We start from the raw sequence: 17,057 nt of genomic DNA, 5'->3' as shown, positions 1-17,057 counted from the left end.
ACCAGCGTTAGGTCAGGGCTCAGACCCTTAGTCAGAGTTGAGCAACAGTAAACAAAGTATTTAGCCCAGGCCCTAGGTCAGGGCGGGGCAACAAACGCTGAGGCAGAGCTCAGGCCCTCAGGCAGGGCTGAGCCACAACAGCCCTGGGAGACGGGGAGACTGCCTGCCACCCACCAGTTGGGTGGCAGGGGGGACGCAGGCCCTCCCACTCCACTGCATCCCAGCTCGGGGCCCTAGCAGCGGAAGAAGACCCACTGCTTCGTCAGTGGGGATCCTGGCCGCAACACACTGACATCGGCTCTAGCAGTGCCTGCAGCCAGACTGGGGTCAGCTGCCCCCAGGCTACTTCCAGACTCCCCCTCTGGGCCTACCTGGGTGCTGGCGTTGGCCTCGGGGGGATCCTGGATCATGGGTTAATCCGGCCAGGGATCGTTTGGCAAGTCCGGGAGCTCCTCCGGATAGGAGGCGCAGGGCAGGCCCGGCGGCTCCTCGGGGTAGTGGGCGCAGGGCAGGCCCGGTGGCTCCTCTGGGTAGCGGGCTCAGGGCCGGCCCAGCGGTTCCTCTGTATAGCGGGCGCAGGGCAGGCCCGGCAACTCCTGGCGGTCACTCCGGGCCATGGAGGTTTCCCAGCCCCGAGCTAGGCTGGAGACGTCTGGTCTCTCCGGCTGTTGGGCCAGACTGAGGGCCCGGTTTTATACTTCCGGGTTGCCGCCTGACCCTCTGAGGGGCGGGCTCAGAACTCCCTAGCTCCGCCCACTCCGGCCTCCGGACGGGCTCTTCCCCTTCCGGGGCAGCGGGGAGCCACACCGACTCACTACACTGAGGAAATCTCAATGGGACAACTGCAAGAGTTCCGTCTCAGGCTGAGGCGATTGAGAAGGAACTGAGGGTGGTTCACCTGTACAATAGCACGGGGCACTGACTGACACGCATGCAGGGGCTGAACGGACATTGCTATGAGAAATCTCCGATCAAAGGCACAGGGGGTGCTAGCGGACCTAGAGTGAAGCAACAATGGGGACACTACTCAAAGAAGAACTCCCTATTTTTGGAAAAACATATCTGTGTAAATCAGAGGTCCCTAAAGTGTGGGGCATGCCCCCCTCAGGGGGTGTGGAGGACCATCCAGGGAGGTACGGTGGGACCCAGGCCAACCCCCACAGGGGCGGGAAGGGAGTGCAACCCAGCCCCTCCCTGCCCCAGCTCTGCTCCAGTCCTGCCCCCAGCCGCATCCCCGGCTCCCAGTCCCACCCCAGCTACGTCCCTGCGTCTGGCCCTGGCCCCATCCCCAGCTGTGGCTCCATTCCTTGCCCAGGGCCGAAGCTGGGGGCAAGGCTGGGAGCAGAGTCGCACCTGGCTGCAGCCCTGGCTGCCAGCCCCGGCTGCCAGCCCCCACCGCTGACCAACTATAGCTCCACTCCCGTCCTGAGCCTCATCCCCGACTGCGGCCCCAGCCTCGGCCCCCTTACGCCTGTCCACATCCATCCCCCCCACCGAGCTGTGGCCCCACTCCCGGCCCTGGCTCTGGGCACAGACAGGGGAAGGGGGGGGCACGACCCTCAAAAGTTTGGGGACCATGGGTGTAAATTCACCCAGATAACATGATGATTATTTGTACAGTATTGCAGTAATTCCTGGAGCCCACCGCCCCGATTGTACTAGACACTGTAGAAACAGTGAGGAAAACTGTCACCTTGTACAGTGAAATACAATAAATAATAAGCAATAGTTGCTACTACAATAGGATATGGGGAAAATATTGGCAAGTCAATTAACTAGTTAAGGCATAATCTCACCGCCGCCTTGGAAAGAATTTAGGCTAATCACAGATCCCACGTGAGCCCCTACAGTAGATACAGGCAGACTGGCTATTTGTACTGGAACCATAAATAAATAAAAAACTCGCTATGAGGTTTTTTGTACTTACTATTGGGGACCTACGGACCCAGATACCTCTAATTCTGAGAGGTCTAACAGCTGGCTGTTGGAAGTAGAGAAAAGAGGAGGTCTGTTTTCTAAATGCTGTTTTTCCTCTTCCTCTCTTTAATTTTGCTGAAGATGAAGAAGCCTGTATGGCAGTACTAAAATAACAAAATGTCTACCACATTCTCCCAAGAAAAGTTACCACTTTGATAACACAGGTCTGAGATTTCCCACTTATAGTGAAGTCTTGAGAAATTCCACTAAGTGTGCCCACAAGACCCATCATGAAATAGCCACTCTCTCATTGTCACTTCACAGGCACTAAAGGCCACCCTCACCTGATACCACGCTCCAGCCCATAATCATGAAGAGAGAATATGAATCTTATTCTTCTTCCATAGTGCAAATCATATTTTGCTGAATTGTTTGCAATGCCAGACAGGTCTCAATGCCTAAAGTCAGCATCTTGGAGCAACAAACTTATCCTTGACCACAGCAGCTTCCATTACTACCGACGATCCATGAGGCAGGCTGGGAGGAATAATGAGCAGCAGAATTTTGTTGCATTAAACATATGCGGCCCACCATACAGTAAGTAACCAGGATAGAATAAGATGTTTCCATAGTTATTTCATCACTCATTCCAGGTGAGGATGGAGAGAACTGCTCCCAAATCCAAAAGGGCCTAAAAACTCCATAACATCAGCCCTGGAGTCACTCGCCATTTCTAGAGTAAAGGGGACAACCTCAGACATCCTCTTCACAAAAGGATGCCTTATTCTTCAGAGGAAGGTATTTCTCGTAACCTTCCTTTGATGAGTTGAGTAGAAACTGTGGAAATCTTCCTTTATGTCTGTCAGCCAAGAGGAGAATCTGGCAAGTCATCCTCACAGTTCTCTTAAAAATGCAGCCAAAACCATAGCTTTGGGAAAGGATGCGAGAGGAATGCCTTGACACACAAGGAGCCTGCCTTGACTGAGACTGAGTTGGGAGAACTGGCACAAAGAATGCCGACTTCATTGGTGCATTCACCAGCATCAAATGCATCATGACAACCACTGTTTAAGGCACAAATATCAATGGTATTGACACATTCATGGGACTCAGAGCTGCAAGCAGGTTCAGCACCTGGAAAACAACATCGCTTTTGGAAACAGTGCCGATGGCTATATGATCATAGCTAGTGTGTCTATCGGTTAATCAAAGTGACAGGATCCCAGGAGTCTGGTCCATAGTGTACTGAATGGAGGCCCTTGGAAGTCTTGAAGAGCATGCAAAACATACAAGGGGTATGAAATGTCCCACCACAAATAAAGCTCTAAATTTGAACTTCCAAAGAAGTCACATGGACTTGACTTGTAATGGAATTGCAAAAAAAAAAAAAAAAAAAAAGAAAAAAAGAAAAAGAAAAAGCATAAACATAATTCTGGAATGTATTAGCAGGAGTGTTGTAAGTAAGACAAAAGTAATTCTTCTGCTCTACTCAGTGCTGATAAGGCCTCAGAGTATTGTGTCCAGTTCTGGGTACCACATTTCAGGAGAGATGTGGAGAAAATCCAAAGGAGATTAACAAAAATGATTAAAGGTCTAGAAAACATGACCTATGAGAGAAGATTGAAAAAATTGGGTTTGTTTACTCTAGAAAAGAGAAGTCTTATGGGGAACATAATAGTTTTCAAGTACATAAAACGTTGTTACAAGGAGATGAAAGAAAAATTGTTCTCATTAACCTCTGACGATAGGACGAGAAGCAATGGGCTTAAATTGTAGCCAGGGAGGTTTAGGTTGGACATTAGGAAAAACTTTCTAACTGTCAGGGTGGTTAAGCACTGGAATAAATTCCCTAGGTAGGTTATGGAATCTCAGTCACTGGAGGTTTTAAAAAGCAGGTTAGACAAACACCTGTCAGGGATGGTCTAGATAAAGGACAGTAAGCTTTTCCGTAACTGGTGTTCTTCAAGATGTGTTGCTCATGTCCATTCCATATTAGGTGTGTGTGCTCACCACATGCACCAGTGCTAGAAGTTTTTTCTCTTAGCAGTATCCGTAGGGGACCGGCTCTGGCGTCCTCTGGATTACCACCCACATGGCACGGTATAAGGGGTGCTGCTGGCTCCCCCCTCTCAGTTTCTTCTTGCTGGAAAATCCAAAAGTGGGGAGGAGGGCGGGTTGTGGAATGGACATGAGCAACACATCTCGAAGAACACCAGTTATGGAAAAGGTAACTGTCTTTTCTTCTTCGAGTGCTTGCTCATGTCCATTCTGAAGAGGGACGGAGAAGGGGTGGGGGCCTAGAAGTGGAGGGTTGTACCCTACAGTTTACCACAGTAATGAGGGCCCAGCAGTCTGAAGGTATAGCCACCTATGCGGGGAGGAAAAAAGAAAGGCAGTTGGAGAACAGCGGGACAGACGGGTCTGGGTAAAGTCCGGTAGGTCGCCCTCGAGCGCACCCTCAAAACACTCGCTTGCCCCCCTGCTTATTGCGGGTTGAGCCCGACTGGGCAGAAGGAGGAGGTTGGTGGCTCGGATGGCACTTGTAGCCCCTACTCTTCTTATTGAGGGGGTTGGGCGGCTGATGGCGGGGTTGATTCCCTTGGCCCTGAGATTGCTGTGGTTTGAACCACTTACGGAGCTGGCCCTGGAGCGTACAGCCCCAGAGTTTTCAGGATACTGCAGGAGTCCTTAAGGTCATGCCATTTACTGTCCGTCTGCTCTGCAAACAGGGTCTGGCCATTGAAGGGGAGGTCCTGCATCAATTGCTGAGCCTCCATTGACAGACCTGAGAGGAGCAGCTAGGACACCCTTCGCATGGAGATGGCCAAGGCCATGGCGTGAGCCGCGGAGTCTGCTGCGTCCGAGGCTACTTGGATGGCCACTCTCACTGCAGCCACGCCCTCTTCAAGGACTGCCCAGAATTCCTTCTTGGAATTGGAAGATCTCCCCCTCATGGACATCTTGGGCTTCTTGGCCAGGGCCGGGGATCAGTGCCAGCCAGTAGACGGCACCAGCGGGGCGCTCCGTACCAACGCTGTGGTACTCGGGGCCGAGTCCAACCTCTGCTCCGGTGCCGGGGTCAGCGTTGACTCCATCAGAAGTGCCCTGAGACGGAGGTCTCTCTCCTTTTTCATTCTGGGTTTGAACGACTTACAGATGCGACACTTGTCGCTTATGTAACCTTTTCCTAGACACCTTAAACAGCTAACCTGCAGGTCCCTGATGGGCATGGGCCACTTACAACGATCGCATGGTTTAAAGCCTGGGGATCGGAGCATACCCCATCCCTAGGCTGAGTCCCGTCCTGTACCAACTACAATAATTCCTCGCTTAACGTTGTAGTTATGTTCCTGAAAAATGCTACTTTAAGCAAAATGATGTTAAATGAATCCACTTCCCCGTAAGAATTAATGTAAATAGGGGGGGGGGGGGTTAGGTTCCAGGGAAATTTTTTTCACCAGACAAAAGACTATTAGATACACACACACACACACACACACACACACACACACACACACACACACACACACAGTATAAGTTTTAAACAAACAATTTAATACTGTACACAGAAATGATGATTGTGAAGCTTGGCTGAGGTGGTGGAGTCAGAGGGTGGAATATTTCCCAGGGAATGCCTTACTGCTAAATGATGAACTAGCACTCAGCTGAGCCCTCAAGGGTTAACACATTGTTGTTACTGTAGCCTCACACTTTACAAGACAGCATGAATGGAGGGAGGAGACACAGCATGGCAGAGATAGACAAAGACACACACCATGTGCGTGTGTGAGAGAGAGAGAGAGACGTGCATTGCCCCTTTAAGTACGCTGACCCCACTAAGTACACTGCCTTTTTAAGTAGATCAGCAAGTTGAGACAGCAGCTGCTGCCAGCAAGCTCCCTCTGTCCTGAGTCCTGTCATATCCCGTCCCCCCCACTCTACGGAGATGGGATACAGGAGGGGGGGAGGGGACACCCTGACATTAGCACCCTTCTTTCCCCCCTGCACAGCAACCAGGAGGCTCCCGGGAGCAGCTCCAAGGCAGAGGGCAGGAGCAGCATATGGTATTGTGGGGAGGGACAGCTGAACTGCCCGGCAATTGATAGCCTGCTGGGCGGCTGCTGCACAAGGAACTTAGGGGAGTTGACAGGGGGCTGCTGGTCCACCCTGGTTCCAAGCGCCCCCCCTGTTTCCCCACTCATTCCAACGGCCTGCTCTTTCTGCAAGCAGGGGGCAAAGCAGGTGGCTGCCAAAAAATGTTATAAGGGAGCATTGCGCAACTTTAAACAAGCGTGTTCTCTAATTGATCAACAATGTAACAATGAAAAAACGTTAACCCGGGATGACGTTAAGTGAGGAGTTACTGTAACTAGAATACTAAGGGTAAATACTAAACTACAACAACTATTTTACAAAGAAATGTTCATGAGACACACTGAACTAAGCGAAAGCTAGCCGAAGCAACAGAAGTTCCAGCACTGGTGGCAAGAAGGAACTGAGGGTGGGGGAAGCCGGCAGTGCCCCTTACACCATGCCATGTGGGAGCAACTCCAGAGGGCGCAAGAGCCAGTCCCCTACGGATACTGCTAAGGGAAAAACTTCTGGCACCGGTGCTTGTGGTGAGCCCTCACCTAATATGGAATGAACATGAGCAAGCACTCAAAGAAGAATACTTCTGTCATGACTGCAGGGGACTAGACTAGAGGACCTCTTGAGGTCTACTGCAGTCCCACAATTCTATGACTCTATAATGGGTCAGACCAATGGTCCATCTAGCCCAGTATGCTGTCTTCTGACAATGGCCAATGTCAGCTGATTCAGAGGGAATGAATAGAACAGGCAATCAAGTGATCCATCCTGTCATAGAATCATAGAATATCAGGATTGGAAGGGATCTCACAGAAGATCATCTAGTCCAACCCTCTGCTCAAAGCAAGACCAATCCCCAGACTTTTGCCCCAGATCCCTAAATGGCCCCCTCAAGGATTGAACTCACAACTCTGGGTTTAGCAGGCCAATGCTCAAACCACTGAGCTATCCCTCCCCCCATTAACTCCGAGCTTCTGGCAAACAGAGGCTAAGGATACTCAGAGCATGCTGTTGCATCCCTGCTGCTCCTGGCTAATAGCCATTGATGGACTTATCTATGAATTTATCTAGTTCTTTTTTGAACCCTGTTATAGTTTTGGCCTTCACAACATTCCCTGGCAATGGGTTCCACAAGTTGACTATGTGTTGTGTGAAGAACTATTTCCTTTTGTTTGTTTTAAATCTGCTGCCTATTAATTTCATTTGGTGACCCCTAGTTCTTGTGTTATGAGAAGGAGCGAATAACACTTCCTTATTTACTTTCTCCATACAAGTCATGATTTTATAGACCTCTATCAGATTCCCCCCTAGTCATCTCTTTTCCAAATTGAAAAGTCCCAGTCTTATTAATCTTGCCTCATATGGAAGCTGTTCCATAACCCTAATGATTTTTGTTGCCCTTCTGTGTACCTTTTCCAATTCCAAAATATCTTTTTTGAGAGGGGGCAACCAGATCTGCAAGCAGTATTCAAGATGTAGGCATACCATGGACTTATATAGAGGCATTATGATATTTTCTGTCTTATTGTCTAGCCCTTTCCTAATGGTTCCTAACATTTGGTTAGCTTTTTTGACTGCCGCTGCACATTGAGTGGATTTTTCAGAGAACTATCCACAATTAATCCAAGATCTCTGAGTGGCAACAGCTAATTTAAACTTTGTATTTATCAACACTGAATTTCATCTTCCATTTCCTTGCCCAGTCACAATCAATTTGTATACGATTAATGTGAATCTCTAATATGGTGTTTTTTAAAAGGTTCTGTGCAGCTTACGGATATTTCACTTTGGGGACTGTACCTTTTAATTTCTGTTTAACTAGCTTCCTCATTTTTGTGTAATTCCCCTTTCTGAAATTAAATGCTACTGTAGTGGGGTTCTTTGGTGTTTTACGGCCCACAGGGATGTTAAATTTAATTACATTATGGTCACTATTACCAAGTAGTTCAGCTATAGTCACCTCTTGGACCAGATCCTGTACTCCACTTAGGACTAAATCAAGAATTACCTCTCCCTTTGTGGGTTCCAGGACTAGTTGCTCCAAGAAGCAGTCTTTAAGGTATCAAGAAACTTTATCTCTGCATCCCATCCAGTCAATATGAGGATAGTTGAAATCCCTCATTATTACTGAGTTTTTTATAGCCTCTCTAACCTCTCTGAGCATTTCACAGTCATCCTCACCATCCTCATCAGGTGGTCGGTAGTATGTCCCTAGTGCTATAATCTTATTATTCAAGCATAGAATTTCTATCCAGAGAGATTCTATTGTACTGTTTGGTTCATTTAAGATGTTTACTATATTTGATTCTCTGCTTTCTTTCACATATACAGTTTCTACTCCTCCACCAGCACGACCTATTCTGTCATTCCTATATACATTCTACCCCGGTATTACCGTGTCCTCTTGATTATCATTCCACCAAGTTTCTGTGATGCCTATTCTATCAATATCCTCATTTAATACAAGGCACTCAAATTCATCAATCTTAGTATATAGACTTCTAGCATTTTCATATAAGCACTTATAAAATTTGTCACTTTTTCAGCTATCTGCCATTACGTGATGTAAATGAATGGGACTCTTTAACTTCATTGTTTCTCCCCTACGGAACGTCTCTGTCTGAACCACGTGCTCCTTCACAACTGTCGGCTTTCCTCCAGCCCTAAGTTTAAAAACTTCTTTATAACCTTTTAAATTTTACATGTCAGCAATCTGCTTATGTTTTGGTTTAGGAAGAGCCCATCCTTCCTATATAGCACGGGTCTCAAAGTCCCGGCCCGCGGGCCATCTGCAGCCCAAGAACCTCCCCACTGCGGCCCACGGAATCTTTTTAAAAAGTTCTTTCATCCGGCCCTTATGGCTGCCGGCCAAAGGAGGGAGAGGGAGGGGAGCGGGCAGGAGAGAGTCACATGCCCCTCCCCCCCCAACGTTGCTCCATCCTGCTCCTCCTGGGACCCTTCCAGGGGTTGAACTCGGCAACCTGTCACTCACCTCGGGCAGCTCAGCTCCCTGCAAGTGGTTCTCTATCCCTGCTGTTGCTGGCGGAGCTGCAGAGGAGAGACCCATGCAGCCACGCTGCCGGCACTGCCCCCCCCAGCTCCCATTGGCTGGGGGAGAGGGACAGATATACCATCACTAGTTGCTGGGCAGAGTCACACATGGAGGCAGCATCATTAGTTGCTGGGCAAAGTCAGCTGGGGCGGCATGAGGCCAAGGGAGTGAGGGAAAAGGGTGGGAAACAGGCTGGGAGGTGGCATGAACACCATCTTCAGTGACATTATTGGCCTGCTGTGAGGATTTGAGGACTGGCACTTGCCCTAAGGTAAACTGAGTTTGAGACCCTTGCTGTATAGGTTCCTCCTTTTCCAAAAGGTTCCCCAGTTCCTAATAAATCTAAACCCCTCCTCCCTACACCATTATCTCATCCATGCATTTAGACCCTGCAAGTTCTGCCCGTCTAACTGGCCCTGTCTGTAGAACTGGAAGCATTTCAGAGAATGCTATCATGGAAATCCTGGATTTCAATCTCTTACCTAGCAGCCTAAATTTGGCCTCCAGGACCTCTCTCCTACTTTCCCTATGTCATTGGTACCTATATGTACTACGACCACTGATTCCTCCCCAGCACTATACATAAGCCTGTCTAGACGTCTCAAGACATCTGCAACCTTCGCCCCGGCAAGCAATTCACCATGCAGTTCTTTCGGTCATCACAAACCCTGTTATTTATATTTCTAATGATCGAATCCCCCACTACTATTACAATGGGATGGAGGCTTCAGTGACAACGAAAAGGACTCAGGGGTTATTGCTGACTACCAACTGAATGTGAGCTTCCCAATGTTGTGAGCAAAGGGGCTGATGTGATTCTTGCATGTACAAATAGGGGAGAATATTGAATACGTAGACGGAGGTGATATTACCTTGAGTATACAGTACTGGTGAGACCACCACTGGAATACTTTGTCCAGTTCTGGTGTGCACACTTCAAAAAGGATGTTGAAAAATTTTAAAGGGCTCAGAATAAAACTAAAAAATGATTCATGGTCTGGAAAGCCTGCCTTACAATAAAAAATGAAAGTAGCTCAACTACTTAGCTTATTGAAGATTAAGAGGCTACTTGACTATGGTCCATAATTGCCTACACAGGAAGAAGATACTTGATAGAGGTCTCTGACTGCTAAAAGTAAAGGTATAAAAAGATCCAGTGGCTGGAAACTGAAGTCATCATAGTTCAGACTGGAAATAAGACGTTAATTTTTAAAACACTACGGTAACTAATCATTGGAACAGATTACCAAGAGATGTGGCAAATTCTACATTACTAGGAATCTTTAAATCAAGACTGGATCTCTCTCTAAAAGGCTAGATCAGCCACAAATTATTGTGATAGATGCAGGAAGTCACTGGGTGAGACTGTATGGCCCATTATACTGGAGATCAAACTGGATGATTATAAAGATATTTTCTGGCCTTTATACCTATGGATCTGTGAACAGAAAGATACAGTCCCATCCCAAAAGATAACAATATAGCCTTAGATATATTTAAATGTAGTAACTGAAAAAAATCAGTGAGGTAACTATTTACGTTCAAAGATTTCATTCTGAAAGTTTATATAGGGTGACATTGTTCAAACTTAATTATTTGTGTAAGATGCTCCTTGTCTAAAAATCTTTCATATTTGCTTAGCCTCCGCAAGGTCACAGCACTGACTTTAATCCACAGTCATGTTTTCCACAAGCATATACCAACAGATGTAGTTTAAACTATGTATTTACTTATGTGTTAGCCCCAAGGGACTAAATTCTCAAAGCCTTACACAAAACGTGTATGCATCTGTGTATGCACTCAGACATGCAGTTTTGAGTAAAACTGTGGAATTTTGCTCAGCCTCTCTCCTTGAATTAGGCTTTGAAAATTTAGTTTCAGACTGCCAGCAAATAGCTATTAGAGGTAGGAATTCTATCACTGCCACCAAATCCAAATTCATACAGTGTGATGTTATCTCAGAAATACCACTTCACGACAACACTGTGAAATCAAGTCAGCATTCTTCTTTGGAACTTGACCCATCCAGGATGGATTTCAGAAACAAAAGCATATGGTAGAGCCCAGACTCCAAAGGATTCAGTGGAATAAAAACCACTCACAGGCTCTTTCAACTACATAATCAAGTTTTCAAAACATATTTGACTTATTTCTATCCAGATCAGCTCATCTATGCTCCCCTTTTCACCAGCTCTTTCTTTTAAGAAGTCTTAATTTGCTCATTTTCTTTTGTTTGGCTGAACGGCTGCTTGACTCTAAGTCAAGCTCTATTTCAATTACTGGTACTTTAACTTTATAGAGCACCCAGATATGTTGTGGCAGGTTTCTGTATATCTCTATTTACCACACAAAAACAACGATGATGGGCACCCAAGAAATGTGTATTGCATACTTTTAAATGTGTGTGTATGTATATGTGCAAACATATAATTTCTATAATTACATTAATACAGATTGCTTTTATAACTGATGTGACATCAAAATCTCAAGCAATTTTAATGCCTTACTTTGTAGGACGTGGAACTTAATAGGTGAGCAATATTCTGAACTGCTCCATGGTTAAACAAGATTGTCTGATGATCTGGACCCTATAAAGAAAAAAAAAGGAGTATTTATTCTTTTAAAAAACGAATGTGGAAGAGGCTTCCTGTTAACTATAACTTCAGTAAGTACTAAAATGCAGGTTTTCCTGCCATTCTTTGCTTTGTACATTGGAAATATGCTAGTTTCTTTACCATCTGAAGCTAACTTTCTGTTACATCTATTGAGCTTGACCTACTTATGGATAGTCATTTTCATTCTCATTCTTGGAAGGAAATACCAAAACTAGAGAGATTAGGAGTAGAGTGAGTGAAGATATTTCAATTTAATAGATGAAGGATGAATTCTACAATAATTGACAATGGGGATTTTATTTTTCATAGCTGATGTAGGGCTATTGGCAAAATACTGTTTCAATCTTTGCAATATTGTATAAGATTCTCAATCATCTGCAACACCTCTTCCCCATTGCTAATCCCATGCATTTTCAGCATAACAACCCCAGAAAAGATAGCAAGAAACCAATTCTAAAGCTGTTCCCATATATCAGAATGTGCATCAACTGATAGTGTGGCGAGAGCAGTGTCTCACTCCTACACTAGTAACTCCTACACATGAAATCTAGATTTAAAAACTTTTTTATAATACTATTTCAAATATATCAACTGTAAAGACAGCACACCAACCTTAAGTACTTAAAGAGCTAGTAAAAATAAGTGTCTGAGGTGTTAAACATTTTTCAGTTTTCAAAATTTCAGTTTGAAATAAACTCAAGTCCAAATACTGACCACATGTCTCCTCTACAGTACAAAAGTCTCAAGATCTCTGTGATCTGGCCAGGCTCTATGGAAGCAGAGGAGAAATGGAACCCTCAGAGGACCTCCCACCCTCAGCAATCTCAGTGAATCCTAGGTGATCAGTGAGCCCTTCCTCCCCTGGAAGTTGAGTGCACGACTCTACTCCCACTGCCTCTTCCCATGACAACCCACCTTTGAGGGCAGGACCACCCCAACCTGCAGAACTGGCTGGCAACTTCAAAACAGAGATGTCAGATGGGGATGATGGGCCTCATCGAGACTGAGGACGTCTGGAGGAACAAGAACAACCCTGACAGACTCCTCCCTCCTCCCATTTCAGGGGATCCTTTTGTTCCCCATTCCTGGTTTACCCTATACCCCATGGTTGCTTGACAGGAGCTGCATGCCCTGAAGGCTATAGTGGTGTCTTCTTAGCTTTTTCATGGGAAGAGAAGGGCAGGACCCCAGTCATCACACAGGCTCCCTGCCCCTTTTTAATAGCTCTATGTATCCATTCCTGTGGAACAACTCTATGGCCCCTTGCACACCAATCTGATCATCCTCTGCACTGGTCAGGCTGGTGTACAATTCCTATAGGGGGGAGTAAAAGGACTAGTACTGTACTGCCCTTACAAATGTGTAAGAGTCAGGTTTTGGCCTACAGAGTTAAATTTCTAAATAGTGTCAGCAGCCGTGACAGCATGTGTCACCACAAACTACATAATTCCTACCAATAAAGTTCAGTACCCTACACACTAGAACAGGGGTAGGCAACCTATGGCACGCGTGTCGAAGGCAGCACGCGAGCTGATTTTCAGTGGCACTCACACTGCCCGGGTCCTGGCCACCAGTCCAGGCTGACAGCTGTCAGCAGCCGGACAGCATGTGTCACCACAAACTACATAATTCCCACCAATAAAGTTCAGTACCCTACACACTAGAACAGGGGTAGGCAACCTATGGCACGCGTGCCGAAGGCAGCACGCGAGCAGAGTTTCAGTGGCACTCACATTGCCCGGGTCCTGGCCACCGGTCCGGGGGGCTCTGCATTTTAATTTAATTTTAAATGAAGCTTCTTAAACATTTTAAAAACCTTATTTACTTTACATACAACAATAGCTTAGTTATATATTATAGACTTATAGAAAGAGACCTTCTAAAAACGTTAAAATGTATTAGTGGCACGCGAAACCTTAAATTAGAGTGAATAAATGAAGACTCGGCACCCCACTTCTGAAAGGTTGCCAACCCCTGCACTAGAATAAAATACATATCCCCAGTTTCTGCTTTGGAGCTTCCACATTGGTGTGATGTCTGCTCTGTGCACAGCTTCTGTAGCCATCTCATTGGTTTAAAGAGACAAAGGTGGGAAACAACAAATTTGAACTGCAAAACACTGCCTGATTTTCTTGATTGATTTGCAGCCTAAATGCTAATGGTCTTCCTGCCAGAATGAAAATTTCAGTATTCTGTTTCATACTTAAACCAACTTGGCATACATGAACAATCCTACACACCTCTGTGCATCTGACAATGGTAGAGACATTTCATTTTTAAGCTTTTGAGGAGTCATTTAAAAACAGTGATTTTTTTTTAAAGGTATTATGTAAAATATTTTTAGTACACCGCTACCTCGATATAACGCGACCCGATATAACACGAATTCGGATATAACGCGGTAAAGCAGTGCTCCGGGGGGCGGGGCTGCGCACTCCGGTGGATTAAAGCAAGTTCAATATAACGCGGTTTCACCTATAACGCGGTAAGATTTTTTGGCTCCCGAGGACAGCGTTATATCAAGATAGAGGTGTACTTCATTTATAATTATTCTTTTCCAGAAAAACCATGAAAATTACTTTTAGATGTAACATATCTGATGCTTTAAGATGCTTCAGCTGCTACCACTGACAACTTCCTATTAAAAATGTGATTAAAATACCTTTTTTGCTGTAGAAAAACACTTACATTGGCACATAGAAGTGGCTGAGGCGATGATTTAAAGCCGCAGCTATGCCAGTGTCGAAGCTGAAGAAAAGATATTAAAAGACGGGGGGAGAAATGAATGAAAATGAAGTCAAGAATTGCTTTGATTTAACTTGTTTTTGTAACCTGATAAATATATCACTTATCTAGTTCCCATGTGTCAGATTTTCAAAGAGAATCATCTAATCTGTTGTGTGTAAATATCACCATGAATACACAAATGAGTTAGCTGTGTGCATTCATGGCTAGTTAGCTGCACAACTAGACATGCATGCAAAAAATATTCAGTTTGGACATACACTTAAAGTGTTTCCTTGGACAAATCAGGTATGCTTAATATATGCATACATATCTTTGAAAATCTGACTATGTATTAATAGTCCACATTTAAGAACTCTACTGTCAGACTTATTCAACAATAAATAGAAAGTTGTTTTAAATCTAGACATGTGAAGACTTGATTATACACTATATAACTCATTTTTAATTTCAGAAATCTCAAACTGAGTCAATAATGAGGGGCAATTGCTTTTCTTACTCTTTGAGTACAATGGTGGAGTTCTAGGACCTATCTTAATGATACTGTGCCTGTCCTCCAAAGATTCAAGGTATTTCAGTTTTAAATCTTCCTTGGATGTAGCATTTGGGGAACAGAAATAACAGCTCTTGATTACTTTTCATTCATTACTTACAGATTGTCATAAAAAGTTGATTTTCAACAAAATAGCATGGCCTATTACTGATGATGTTCAAAAGAACCATGTAACAAAATTTATGATGACAAACATCAAAAAGACTCAAAAATATCTTTGGATGCAAGAGACTCTTGTGCAGAAGTTCAGCACAAGGCCTACAAACTAGCTACGGCCCACTTACATCCTTAGAATAAGGCTTACGAGGGATTTAGCTAGTTCATAAGCCTAGTGCTGTAATGCTGCCTGGGGTGAATTTCATGTATTCTGCATAGCTGATGAAGGTGTTATTTAAACAGCAATAGCAATTACATTCAAATAAAATTTCAAGTGCTAATTTTCCAATTTTTGGTACCATACAATCATGCATCAAAAAGAATAGGCCTTTTAAAAATAAAAAGCTCACTTTGACAATTAAAGTAGTAATAAAGCTTCTTCACTTATGCCATCTTCCCTGAAAACAGATTAACTGTGACAGAGAGAACCTTAACCCCGAATGCCCTTTCAAGGTAAGTTTCAACATGCATTTTACAATGCTTTGTGCATTATTGTAGCTTGGTTTTCAGTAACTTGATTTTGTTTATTTTATAGGCAGATGGTGTCCAAGATTTGTATGTAAAGAACAGGCCTCCCTCCTGCCCCAAGAACCAGCATTCCCCTTCATGTCCATCCAAAATCTCTCCAGAGTCGTCATTCTGTCAATCATTTCCACTCCATATTTTTTTTTAAGCTCAAAACTCTCAGTGAAAATAGTAAAAGATATTCCACAAACAAAAGGAAGTGTGAAACCATACTAACAACATTGAGTAAGGATTTTCTATCTAAGGAAAATGTCTGCTGTCGTCAGTGAAATTTTGAGGTGGAAAAGAGAGAAAAAAGTTGATAGGCAAAGAAGCCTCCCGCGACCTGAGCTGACCTTCTGCCCAGGAAGAGGGAGGCAGTGGGGAACCCTTCACAGGAACACTGGTTCTTAAGGGGAGTGTGGTGTCAGTTATCTTCACAAATGCTAGACCACCTGCCTAGAAAGTAAACAAAAGAAAAAAAATACATTGAAGCACAAATATCCCTTTAAAATACATGTTGAAGCTTACCTAAAACCAGTATTCATAGTGACGTGTTTTCCCCAGAGAAATCAATGAGAAAGATTCTCTCCAGCACACAATCTGTTCAAGGGAAGATAGTAGCTTTCATTAAATAAGCTCAGAACTATCCACTGCCACAGGCATATTGAAACTTTCATGGGTGTTTGATATCTTGCCTATCTGTACAAGACAGAAAAACAGGTTCTCTTTAACCCTTGCAAGTATGTTACACTCTGACATATCAACTGCCTGGTATTATATCTGAAGGCACAGTAGTAGAGCATTTGTCTTGGTCGCTAGATCTTGTACCCATGGAATAAAGCAGCTAAAAAGAAAAAAAGAGGTATTTTCAAGTTTTCCATGAAAGATTCTATTTATCTAGAAAAATAAAGAACAAGTTCTTGACCAATTTAAGAAACAGCTTCAGAAGACCTCAAAGCATCAAAAATTTGGATCTCTCTTTCTCTTTATATTATTTGATCCTCTTACCTATCCTAAAACAGTAGTGTTTTCTTGTTATGATTCTGGGATTTATTTTATGTCAACTATTTCATTTAGCATTACTCATTTGTATTTTCAATCATTCACACTCATGTATTCAGTGTGCCCTACATGCTCATATATTTCTATATGATATATATATTTCTATAATTTCATGTGAAAATTTTCAAGATTTTTACATTTTTCCTGTAAAATGTGAAGTTTTCAAAATATTCATGGTAAACTAAATGTCCCAATTTTTTCAGTTCAGTGAAAATAGCATAGTGGCTATAGAAGACTTTTTTTACTTTTTTCTTTATTAGTGAATGGGGTTTGGTTTAGTTAATTCAATATTTATGATACAGAAAAGTTGGCAAGTGTTACAAAACAGGGCAAGGTGTTCATTGTGTTACAAAACAGGGCA

The 17,057-nt window shown here is 44.2% G+C and overlaps 1 protein-coding gene across 27 annotated transcripts in view; it reads right to left on the bottom strand.

Annotated features, from left to right (window-relative positions):
* ARMC8 (armadillo repeat containing 8) overlaps positions 1-17,057 on the bottom strand; it is a 206,221-nt gene that overhangs the window by 98,119 nt on the left and 91,045 nt on the right. For 22 of the 27 annotated variants that reach the window (XR_010590141.1, XM_065556159.1, XM_065556162.1 and 19 more), the window contains 2 exons: positions 14,362-14,421; positions 11,566-11,646 (listed from right to left, as the gene is read on the bottom strand). Coding sequence is in view for 26 of the 27 variants with exons in the window: in XM_065556159.1 (XP_065412231.1) it covers positions 11,566-11,646; positions 14,362-14,421 (141 nt within the window). In the remaining variant the exon portion in view is untranslated. The remainder of the gene's footprint in view (positions 1-11,565; positions 11,647-14,361; positions 14,422-17,057) is intronic. The other 5 variants (XM_065556147.1, XM_065556161.1, XM_065556157.1 and 2 more) reach the window with 1 other exon arrangement.

Source organism: Chrysemys picta, chromosome 9 (assembly GCF_011386835.1).
Source record: "Chrysemys picta bellii isolate R12L10 chromosome 9, ASM1138683v2, whole genome shotgun sequence".
Lineage (NCBI taxonomy): Eukaryota > Metazoa > Chordata > Testudines > Emydidae > Chrysemys > Chrysemys picta.
Note: the sequence above shows the minus strand (reverse complement) of the source record. Positions and strands in the feature narration are given on the sequence as shown.